Source organism: Cotesia typhae, unplaced genomic scaffold (assembly GCF_013202065.1).
Source record: "Cotesia typhae breed Kobodo isofemale line unplaced genomic scaffold, CoteBio_Ctyphae scaffold_152, whole genome shotgun sequence".
Taxonomy (NCBI): domain Eukaryota; kingdom Metazoa; phylum Arthropoda; class Insecta; order Hymenoptera; family Braconidae; genus Cotesia; species Cotesia typhae.
The window spans coordinates 6,802,007-6,813,887 of record NW_027423776.1 but is presented as its reverse complement, the minus strand read 5'-3'; the positions used below and the strand labels follow the sequence as shown (position 1 = coordinate 6,813,887).

The 11,881-nt window shown below is 32.4% G+C and overlaps 2 protein-coding genes and 1 pseudogene across 3 annotated transcripts; all 3 read right to left on the bottom strand.

The window, feature by feature from the left end:
• Positions 1-2,976: 2,976 nt before the first annotated feature.
• Positions 2,977-5,516, bottom strand: LOC141535685 (pelle-like serine/threonine-protein kinase pik-1). 2 transcript variants are annotated; one of them, XM_074255760.1, is made up of 5 exons: positions 5,393-5,516; positions 5,144-5,291; positions 4,473-4,808; positions 3,875-4,311; positions 2,977-3,535 (listed from the first exon to the last, which is right to left on the bottom strand). In XM_074255760.1, the coding sequence occupies exons 2-5, from the start codon at positions 5,256-5,258 to the stop codon at positions 3,191-3,193; spliced, it is 1,233 nt and encodes a 410-aa protein (XP_074111861.1). In that variant the 5' UTR covers positions 5,259-5,291; positions 5,393-5,516; the 3' UTR covers positions 2,977-3,190. The 2 variants fall into 2 exon arrangements, with proteins under 2 accessions (XP_074111861.1, XP_074111860.1); XM_074255759.1 differs by having other exon boundaries at positions 5,144-5,484.
• Positions 5,517-6,166: 650 nt separating this feature from the next.
• On the bottom strand, positions 6,167-9,255 carry LOC141535972 (uncharacterized). Its single transcript, XM_074256163.1, has 2 exons — positions 8,584-9,255; positions 6,167-8,471 (listed from the first exon to the last, which is right to left on the bottom strand). The coding sequence occupies exons 1-2, from the start codon at positions 8,837-8,839 to the stop codon at positions 7,183-7,185; spliced, it is 1,545 nt and encodes a 514-aa protein (XP_074112264.1). The 5' UTR covers positions 8,840-9,255; the 3' UTR covers positions 6,167-7,182.
• Positions 9,256-9,499: 244 nt separating this feature from the next.
• Positions 9,500-11,705, bottom strand: LOC141535971 (splicing factor 3B subunit 2 pseudogene; annotated as a pseudogene).
• Positions 11,706-11,881: the final 176 nt, after the last annotated feature.

Sequence of the window (11,881 nt, the reverse complement as noted above, 5' to 3'; positions counted from 1 at the left end):
GACGTTAAACTCATATCTGAATGAGCATAATGCTGATGGACTCAGCTCTTACTGGGGATATCTGTGCGATGGGTTAGTGCCCGTGAATTTACTCCCTTGTAAGCTGGTGCTTCTGCTGGTGGATCGGCGTCGATAAAGAAGCAGAGAGCACGATTTCACCTAATTGAAGTAACCACAGGGCGCAACGTTCACTCGTACCCGAGAGACACGGTGATGGCTGATTCCTGATGCCTGATGGCGTTCAAACTATATGCTTCTTCGGGTTCTTCATCTCCTTGATTCCTTTTTCTCATTCCTGGTTCGCTCTCCTATCGATTCAAGATGGGATGCAAGAGCAGACCCAGCCAATTCCATCAAATGATCAAAATGACTGCCTCCCGTTTTATGTACATCGACATCTATCTATATATCTCCAGTTTCCAGCCCTTATTTTTCCGTTCGCACGTGCCGGCTTCACAGGCACCGAACAACTCACTATGGCCGAGTTGCAAGTTCAAGCTGTTCATGCTCCCTATGTTTTATGTTTTACCTACGGACTTGTAATGCTCGATGCATCCACCTGATCTTTAAATTGCTTTTACCGTCCTGCTATTCGATCCAACTACAAACTACGCTAATTGCATTGAACTTTTCATTTTGATTGGTAATTCTGTAATCCAGTTTTATGACGCTTTCGGTATTGAGTTTTTAGTTATGTCTGAGATGGTAGTCAAATCGATCGAGTATTTTAATTATTTCTGTTGTAAATTGATTTTATTGAAGGATTTATCGCGGTTGAAATTTTGGCTATGAATAAAGAAAATTTTATTTTGAGTGAGGTTTATTATTTATTGAATAAAAATAGTAGAACTAATGAAGAAATTTTGAAAGTGAGTTTCATTAATTTTTACAAAATTTTGAAATTTAAAAAAATAAATAAATGATGGATATTTTTTTCATAAAAAATTTTAACGCCTATGAAAAAATTTCAACAATAAGCTATTTAAAAAAAAAATATTTTAAATTTTTCGGTTCAATAAATTATCAGCAAGCGACTGAAGTAAGATTTTTTTATTTCCATGCAAAAGTATCATAACAGCTTTGAAAAAAGAGATTAAAAAAATTGAAAATTTTTTCACTGGTTTAAAGAAAAGTAGTCAAAATAAAAATTTTTTAATTTCAAAATAGAATAATTAATTTTTTTATCAATTATCATATTGGTAAAAAAAAAGTTTTCAATTAGTTTTGATATTACAACACTCCTAAAAAAAATTTTCACTTTGTATTAATATTCAGCGCCATTAAATCCCAGATGTAGAATAATTTCAGTGTAAGGCATATATTATCAAATAATAATGATAATGATGGACTTCTACTGGTATCATTAAAGCGACCACGGATCGTTCCAATCATATATTGGAAATCGAGCTCCCATCCATACAGTGGACGATCAAGAATAGAGTCTATTGAATTTATTATTTGATCGCAATTGCTCGAGCATTTGAAACCACTTATTGAAGATTAATCGTGACAGGATACACGCAGATTGGTTTTATGCTTCTGGAACATGAGACTGAAACTTTAGTTATTGACTCTGTGATTCTTGCGTTGATATTTAGGCTCTGATCTCTGATTATCTTTAAATAGTCATGGGTATGTTTATTATGGGTTTCGATTATGGATGCATTTAGCGTTAATGGAGAGCTAGGGCATGTGTTTTCAGGAGACGATAGACGTAATCTAAGAAAATCTTCTCTGGCTCTGGGTGATAGTGACATGCGGACACATTTGATGTCTGGTATTTGATTATAAGCCAGGTCTGGATGGCGGTACGCTTAAACATAAAATCGTGGATGATAGGACCGAGATACCGTCTGTTGAATAGAATACTGAAGATTTATAAAAGAGAGAGAAAGGAGAAGATACTTAGAAAAGTACTAAAGGATCTAGGGTACTTGATGTGTCAGTAGTTGTGAATTTATTCTGAGAGCTGGTGATGAAATAAGCCCAAGCTACGTAAGATATCGAGTTATATTATGAGTTTTATAGTTTTAGTTGAGTGGCAAAAAATTTTTTATTGAGGATAGTCAAGTCTCTATCGGAAGATTATATTAGTTTTACTTTTTCAATTCGTGGAAGTAGATAAAGACGCGTTTATTTCGATGACGAGATGTAAATTCAAGCTGTAAAGATCATTTTTTTACTACAGTTTTTACTGTCTTTTTAAATTCAATCAGTTGATTTTTTATTATCTAGGATCAGACATATTAAAATAATTTAATTATTCATAAAAAGTTTATGTTTTAATTAAGAAAATATTTTTTCATGAATATATCTTAAATGTCTGTAAAATCCGTGGTGACGTCATTTGATGCTATTCCTGGAAAACCATTGGCTAGCGCCATCTGTAAGATAAAACAGGAATTGCATAAAAATTATTGCTCATTTGGTATCGTCGTATCTTACTGTCAGTTGTACAGCTTACTAGTCGAATTACGGAAGGTAATTTATGCTTGATAAGTAGAAAATAAAACTATAACTTACTGCCAATCTACGTCCGCAATTTGAAGCAAACTTGACGGAAAGAGTTGGCAAAGCAAGCGATTACCTATTTTTTACCTATAAATTTCCGTCAAATTGAAGTAAAGTTGAAAGGAAATTTAACAACAAGTTTGATTGTTAACTTGCATTCAAATTGCGGCCGTAGATTTTCGGCAATTTGATTACAACTATTATTCAGGGTGGTTTATTTGAAAAAAATTATTGTAAATTCTTATTCTAATAAGAGGGCTGTATGAATTCCAAAAATTTTTATTCTTTTTAATTTTACTTAAAATTGATTCTTACAATAAAAATAACGTTCTATAAAAGAGAAAATGTTCAAGTCAATCCATTAATATAGAACAATTTAGTAATTTTTTTTATAGTGATTTTATTAATACAATATAATACCTACTTCTTATTATAACAAAATTATTTTGTTTACTATTACTTAGCTGATTTTTTTGTGATAACAGAATTTATTTTTTGCCTTAAAAAAATCAATTTAATTCCATTACAAAACGATTTAGCTACTTGAACAATAAAATCTATTACAACTAATTTGTTTCTATACTTGCTGTGTTATTTAGATTAATTTCTCAGTATAATTTAATATTATATTATCATTATTATAAATGAAAATATTTAACATTTACTTGTAAAAAATTAACTATAATATATCATCCAATTCATTAAAAACATCCTCCATTTCAGGCCTATCTTTAGCGAACTTACTGGAGCACCATCTCCCCAGTTGAAATAAGTGGTAAAATATTTTTTTGTTTTTATCACCAGCTTTTCTATCTCTTTGGTCGAAGCTATTCCTATCACTCCAAGCGCTAACATAATCCCTGAGTAGTTTGTTTTCTGATCTGGAGGAATCGTACGCTGTCAACCCGGTCGCCATTTCCAAGCAAACGATACCGTAGCTGTAGACATCAACTTTTGTGGAAAGAATCTTTGTTCTCAAAAAATCTTCTGGTAAATATGCTCTGGTTCCTTGCAGTTTTTCAACCTAAACAATAGAAAAATAAATTTAAAAAAAAAAAAAATTTATCAATTTTTAAATGGCAAATTTACATTTTTTATGTAAATTAAAAATTTTTTTTCCATCTAAATTTAGATTTTTCGTAATTAAATCAAATTAAATCAAATTTTCTAGGGCCAAGTAAATTTTTTTTCCTTCAAAATAACTTTGGTCTTCCTAAAAATTTTTTAGACACAATAAATTATTTTTTTCTGTGTGTAAAAATTACATTTCTAAAAATGTAAATTTAAAAAATTTTCCCGTAATTTTGACCGCACTTTTCTTCCATGCCTAAATTTTACATATTTTAAGAATGAAGTAACATACTTGAGGAGAATCTTCATTAGGTTTTTCCTGAACCAAACCGAAATCTCCAATCCGGGGCTCAAAATTTTTGTCTAACAAAATATTGGCGCTTTTTATGTCTCCATGAATTAGAGGTCTCTCGCCGATAGTGTGCAGATATTGCAGCCCTCTGGTGATGCCTTTTACGATGTTGTGACGTTGAAGCCAGGTCAGAGCAGGGGATCTACCATCATGAAGCATCAGCCAGTCATCAAGCGACCCGTTTGCCATAAATTTGTACACGAGACAAGGAGCAGGTCCACTGAGATTGAACGCGTACAGTGGAAGAATATTCTCATGAGGCCGTGAATGAAGAATCCTTATTTCTCTGAATGATTGCTCGAGTGCGATACTTTCACTGTCAGTTAATTCCTTTCGGCCTAATTTCTTTATTGCGACTTCTGTGTTCTTCCACATACCTGAAAATTTTCGTAAAAAATCGGATTCGTCAGTGTTTTGTTTAATGCAATGTTATTATAATTGCTAGCAATACGTGCTACGTAGATTAATTTTTTGTAACCTTGTAATTGGCCATTGAGCTGTCGGGTTTATTAATAAATAAATAAATACATGTAAATACCTTTATAAACTACACCAAAACCACCTTTGCCCAAAATTTTATCCCTTCTCCAGCCGCCTGTCGCTGCAGTTAGTTCTTCAAATGATACTTGTGGCAACGAATTTAACAATGACCCAGCAAGGTCATTTCTTTTCTTCGCTGACACATGATAATATTTCTCGTCAACGAAAGGCTTCAATAAATCGGCTGCTTGTGTCTGCTGGAATCTACTCAGCAAAATGAACAGCTCAAGAATCGTGTGATTGTAATCACTCCACAAAGTCAACAATTTATCTACCGGGTCGTCTTCTCTCCTGAGAGCTTCGATTATCTGCATATTGAACTGCATCCCCCTGCCTTGTTTTTATAAGTAACAATCAAAAATAATTATTTTTTTTGTCTAAAAATGATGTTCAGACAAGAATTTTTTGACTCAAGAATTTATTAAATTGAATGATTCAATATATATTAAAATTTTGACAAGAAAATATTATCAATATCTGTTTATATCATTAGAAGTAAACGAATGAACAAGTAAAAATTTTTCAGACAATACATTAAAGTGTTAAAAATTTTCAAGAATATTAATTCTTGTGTTAAATAAATAAATTTTCAAAACAAGTATTTTTTTCTCTTAGTGAATTTAAATTATATTAAAAAAAATTATTCATTAATACAAAATTACTTCTTACCAGCAAGATCTTCCCATTTTCTACTTGTGTTCAATATACTGCACAATTTCACGCGTTCGACATACGGTAGATCGTATATGTATTTATATTTCTTCCACAACGGTACAAAAGACATTGTCAACTTTCTTTAAAACTTTATTTTTTAAAACTGAAGAAATAATTCAAGATTATAATTTTGAATTTCCGTAATTTTTTTAATTTTCGCACTATTTCATCACATTAAAAATTTTTATCAGTTTTGATACTTACATTACTTATTTTCTAAACTAAATTGTAACGCACTTTTTTTTTCTAATCAAGTTAAATAAAAATTATTTTGTAATATCTAAAATTTTGAAAAAAAAAAAAAAAACAGAACGCCCACAAGACTCTGTCTACCAGACACTAGACAATCAGAAATGACTTGTACTTACCTTAAACTATTCATTATGTTCTCGAAAAATTTTCCCCCTCTTTTTAATCCACCAGACTGTCGTTAGTCCTTCAGTATGCGTAAAATTCGAGGGAAATTTTCATTCATTATCTGGTACTTAAAGCTAGACATAAGCCTACGAAAATTGATACTGAAACTCGAGTAAGAACTTTTAATTCGTAGATTTAAGCGTCTTTTGTAGGATTTCATGATTTTTAAATTACATACTAGGATTTGTAAGCCGAGGTCTTATCCTTTATATTTAATGCAGTATTACTTAAATAATTTGTTTTTGTGAAAAAAATATATTGTGCAGTATTTTTTATTTTAAATAATCTTTATCGTGCATATTTGATATAATAATTTATAAATAATTATTTCTTGTAAAAAATCATATTTCACATGATGAAAAATATCGTCCAACGAAAATTCTTTAATTTATAATCTTTAAGTAATTCTTTTTGATGTAAAAGAAAAGCATGTAATTACACGTACCTAATAACTAAGTAATTGTTGCTAAAATAATTGATTTTGAAAATTAAAATAATTTCTAAAAATAATCTTTATCTTAGATAGGTGATAAATTGACCAGATAAAATTAATAGAAATAATTATAATGAAGAAATATTTAATTCATACATACATATACTTTTAAACAGTATAAATTGTTTGAAAATCAGGAAATAACAAAATTTTTCCAAAGTTCCGTCATGAAGACAATTCAATAGCTAGATTTCTATGAAATCTACTAATAATTAGTTATATTTAAGGAGGTATTCTGAATTTAAAGTAATTTTTGAAGTGTCGTAAAAAAAGGCAATCAATATTTTATATTGTTACTGTAAATTTTTTTACATTGAATTGTTGTTATGTAATTAAATTTTATAGATTGAACTTCGATTCACGACATAATATCATGATCGTGTCTTTTTACGTCACTAATTATTTTTAAACCAATTTAATTCACTTTCCCCATCAATTACAGTCCTCATTTGTTATCATACGTTTGCTACAGGTGTTAGATAAGTCAGTAAAACACTTCAAATTGTTTTATAAAATTTTCTATACTTCTAAAAAATTTTAAACAAATTACGGATGCAACATGTGTATAAGAAGAATTTTTATAATAGAATTACTATAACATCATGAAGAACAGAAGCTTCAGTATTTGTAACTTTAATTTTAAAATTTTCCACCATTACTATCCAGATAGATAGAAAAATAATTTTTTTCATGGTAATTTATTGGAGTTGTGAATTTTTGTTCAACACTTATTCACTATTACAGCTTAAAAAACTTTTCGGTAAAGTAATAAGAACTAGCTTGTATTGTTACAAGAATAAAATTGAACACTTAATGCGAAATGTTAATATTCTTCTACTTTTATTGATTGTAAATGACGTATAGTATTCTTATGAATCAAATGACGTAGGATTGATATTTAAACAAGTTGAACAGTGAATAGAGTGAATATTTTATTAAAAACCAATATTTAATGTTAAGCCTTCTTTTTCCACGATAAATATCAAATTTTTAATAGACAAGTTGACGTGCGTGACTACATTTTTATTTTATAAAATTATCATCGAGAGAATTAGGATGCGTGTACTAAATTTTTATAATTTATTTAAATTCGCAATCGCTTATTAATTCCTCTGTGCTGGATAAACATAAACCCAATCTCTGCTATCCGTCTCAATGCTCGGTACAATTTTCTACACTGTCTTTTTTCATGAAATTTCCGTACTTTGTTTCTAAAAATCAATTGTATTTTGGATGGCTTTTCAACAGCAAAACTAATAATTGCACACACATATCCAGTAAATAAAACAATGAAGATGAAATACAAATCTTCGATGACAATTGGCCGGTAGTAAATCGAAGATCTAGCATCTAGTACTTTTAGCTTATAAACATTATTTGCAATAGAGTCTTCTCGCCATTTCTCGGATAAGCCGGTCTCCAGTAATCTCAATACTACACTATCAAATTGTGACAATAGCGGAAAATTTTCAGTATATGCTAAATATCTGTACTGGTGGATGAAAGGTCTCTTGGAATACAATAAATTAAATGAAATAATTTCGTCTAGTAGCACTTTGGGATCGTCTGCACAGACAACTGATGTATCATTCTTTATTAAATCTCTACATTTTGAGTCTTCTATATCTGGGTATGAAAAAGTTACATTGATGTTATCAAGTGATGAAATATCCCAAAAATAGCGCTCTATCACATGTGAACCGTGTACTGCCTTATACTGCGAATCTTGAAGGTCTTCTACTGTTTCAACACTTGGCCGGTTTTCTTTTTTGGTCAAAAATTCAGCCAAATATCCTACAAAAGTAGCATGGATGATCAAAAAATACAGAAAAATCACTGAAAAAAATACACGCTTTGATGATCTCTTCATCGGAATTTTTATTTCAGTATTAATCAAAAGGAGGAAAATTTCAAAAAATGCAAATGATAACGTTGTTTTTCCCCAAAAAAATACTGCAATGAAAACAACCGATAAAATTATTATCAATGATACTCCAGTTGTCACTCCGTAATAGTTACAAATTTTTTCAAGAGGCGTTAATTGACCCGGATCATGAAAAATTAGGTGAACTGGCGCAAACGAAGTAAACACAGACAAGAAATAACCACCTCCGTAGCGGCCGGAGCGAAATAAGTTTTGAAAAATCACATCACCACGCTGCAATTTAGTATATTTTATTTTAACATTCAACGCTTGCAGAATTGCGCCTATAAATTCCCCATCGTATCCATCTACGTAATCAGTGTAATTTTTGTAGCTTAAGATAGAATCTTCGCTCAAAAATTTACCGTCTTTTAAATCAAACCCTACTGCTATAGAATATCCTCTAATTTCGGCTGTATCATATAAATTTAAATCTCTGCATAATTTATCTGCAAACCAATAACAAATTATCAACTAAGTAAGGAAGATCTCATGAAAAATAAAATAATTTTTTATTGAAATATTTATTTCAATTTTGTGTTGATAATTTTAATATATTACCTTTATTGTAATATGCGTAGTAAAATTCTCCGAAAGATTTAAAATCCGAATGTTTATGTGTTAAATTTATGTACAAATTGTAAGTAAAAATCAATAAATCATCAAAAGCACTATAACAAAATATAAACGAATTTAATGGGTGTCTGTCAAATGTGTAAGTGAAAAGAGTTCCATCGAGTAAACAATTATCTTTGTGAGTTACAAACATAAAGTATAACTTCGGTTTAATGTCATAAAATTGAATAAGTTTCTTCATTCCCGAGAGACGATCTGTTAATTTTTAAGGTGAATCGGCGATCAAAATAAATATATCTATTGGCTCCTTATCTGCTCGTTTGTTTGCTAAATAATAAAAAGGTACGTCGTTGGATGAAAAACTTATTAACGTCGTAGCAATTGGACTCAATTTTTCAAGAATTCTAACGTTTTTGTCTAAAAATAATAATATTTTTAGTGTGAGGATAACACTCTTCCAATATGTGTTCCTTAAAAAATTTTTAATAAATTATTTTTACAATTTATTTCACATAATTGTATAACATAGTATTTAAAAACCAAAAACTCACCAAAATATCACTTACAACCATTAATTCGTTCTGAACTTGAGGTAAACTTATTTTACTCATTAATACCACCCGAATTAAGGCAATCATCAATAAAACCGACTTCATTTTACTTTCAAAAGAAATTAATTCAAAAAATATTTCTTCCCGTTAAAACGTTGGATTTTATAAATTTCTGCTGGTGAGATATTAATCGTTGCTTCGATGGACGAGTTAGTCAATATGTTGAGCGTAGGCGGAGAAATTGTAGATATTTATACAATAAGCTGATAAAGTCCCCCAGAATATAAATATTCTATGTACTGTCGTAAAAAAAAAAATCTGATACCAAGTAAAAAAGTAAATGACAAAAATTTGTTATATTGATAAAATTTATTCAGGTTTACACCATTAAATTCTTAAAATTCTTATGTTTAAAAAAATCACATCAATTACGTTAAAATTAAATAAAAACATCAAAACTTAAACTCTTTATATTTCTTCACAGCTTTGGTATCCGAAGTTTGGAGCTGTTTCCTCTTGCTCTGACCTTTCTGCCGATTCAAATGTTCCTGCAACAAGTCGGACATGTCTTCTTGCCTGGAATCAGCATTTCTGATCCGCATGGTCTGCTCGTACTTGGAAGCCATGGCCTCTTGATTGAGATCAAGCTCACTGGGATCCAGTGCAAGCTCAACACTGTTCTTAGCTTTGATATCCTCCGCTCCAGAAGCACCTCTTCGAGCAGCAATAACCGAGGGAGGAACTTGACCACCAGCACCAGTCATATCATAGACATGAGTGCTACCCATCGTACTGGCCCCTAAGCCTTCAGTTTTGCGCTCACTGAGCACAGTGTACAAGGAATGAACATCGCGGCTCTCCATTTCCTTCTCAATCTTCTTCTTTCTCCACTCGATCGCATCATCAGGAGCTGCAAAGTCCTCAGCCGTTGGTTCAAAGTCACTGGCTGCCACGCTTTCAGCAAGCGGCGTTTCAAGTCCACTGGTATCATCAGCTTCCTCATTGTCATTATCCTTGTCATCGTCATCTTCTTCTTCTTCTTCTTCCTCTTCATCCGATTCTGACTCCTGCTCACCCCATAGCTTCCGATCTACTTCTTCAGCTTCATCCTCCTTATAAACACCAAAGACATCTCCGTACAAAGGCCTTCCAGCTTCATCAACTGGAGGCTTGCCCCATCCTCCAACATGGTACCCAAAAGCGCACCCTTCTGGCAAAGGCGCGTTCAGCCCAGGAATTTTTAAATCCGGGTAACTGGGCGGCGGTCCGTAACGCTGCATCTGAATAAAGTATGGAGGCGGATATTTGTGAGGATTGTGACCCGAAGGCATTCCTAGAGCAATTCTTAACTCATTAGACAGCACACCAGGCTTCTTGTCCAGATACTTCATCTCAAACTCTTTATCCTCGTGGTAAAGGTCTCCGTGAATAGTCAGCCGGGGCTTAGTTTGCCACTTGAAGAACGCGTCGTAGAGTTTCTCATACTCAATGTCAATTTTGCCCATTTTTGGCCTTGCTTTTTCACGCATCTTGCACTTCAACGTTTTATCTGCTTCAATGCTCTGCTGAGTCGCTCGCAGCTCTGAGATACCAGTACGTTTCAAGAAATCTGGAAGCTCAAATGGCGGCTTTTCAATTCCTCTTTTGCGCTGCAAGTACTTTGTCTTTGAGCACCAATGTCTTGGAACGGGAACTGTATTCCTCGTAGCCTTCAGTTGTATCAACGTAAAAGGATCTCGAGCAGTCACATCGTGCATTTCGACAACATCAGGCTTGCTCACTTGTCGCTTTAACCGGGCAATACTAGGACGTAAGCACTGTTTAAGCTTTCGATTGGATAATGTAGCTTCATTTTCATCTGACTGCTTAGTCTGCTTCTGATCCTCGTCATCAGAATCCTTCGCTGGCTCATCTATTGGAGTAACCAATGGAAGCTGAAACTCCTCAGTAACTTCTTCAGGCTTGACAAATCGGAAATTCTCAAAAACTGAAGCAAACTGACGATACATTGGTTCTAAGTCACTCACATCTGGTAAATCTTGAACATACTCAACTTCTGGTGCATCTTTAGCTTCAGACTTTTCTAAACTGTTCAATTTTTCTTCACTGGTCAATTTAATTTGATTGTGCTTCTTCTTCTTACCTCTTTTTATCTTCTTCTTGTGGACTTTCTTTGAAGGATTGTTGTTGCCATCTATTTTTTTGTCATCCGTCACTAATTTCACTGGAGAATCCCCACTTTCTACTGTCGCAGTTAACTCAGAATCCACAGGTGTGTTTTCTACTGGAGTTTCTTTAGAAATTTCATTTTTTAGCTCCACTGCTCTTTCAATAGACTCGGGTAATTCCACGTTTTTACTTTCACCTGGCTCGCCGGCAAAATCAATCACTTCTTCGTGCAATTTCATTTTTAATTACACGATTAATCGCTAAAAACAGTAATCACACACTTTTGGATGATAAACTGCACTTATTTTATTTGTGATATTTTTTCACTGACCACGTGTTGCTTTTGAGGTTGAAAAATCAATGAGTTGATGAACGTTTGAGGTCATACCGGCAAATATTTTATTTGTATTCGAACGACATATCCTGTATCAAAGTAGGTAGACGATTGAAATGTACAAACTTTAGTTCCGCTGCATAGATATTTTTCATGAGTATACCTAATGACCAAGTTCTTTGAGTTACTGCTCATTACTATGTAGACATAAAACGCGCAGAATCGAAAA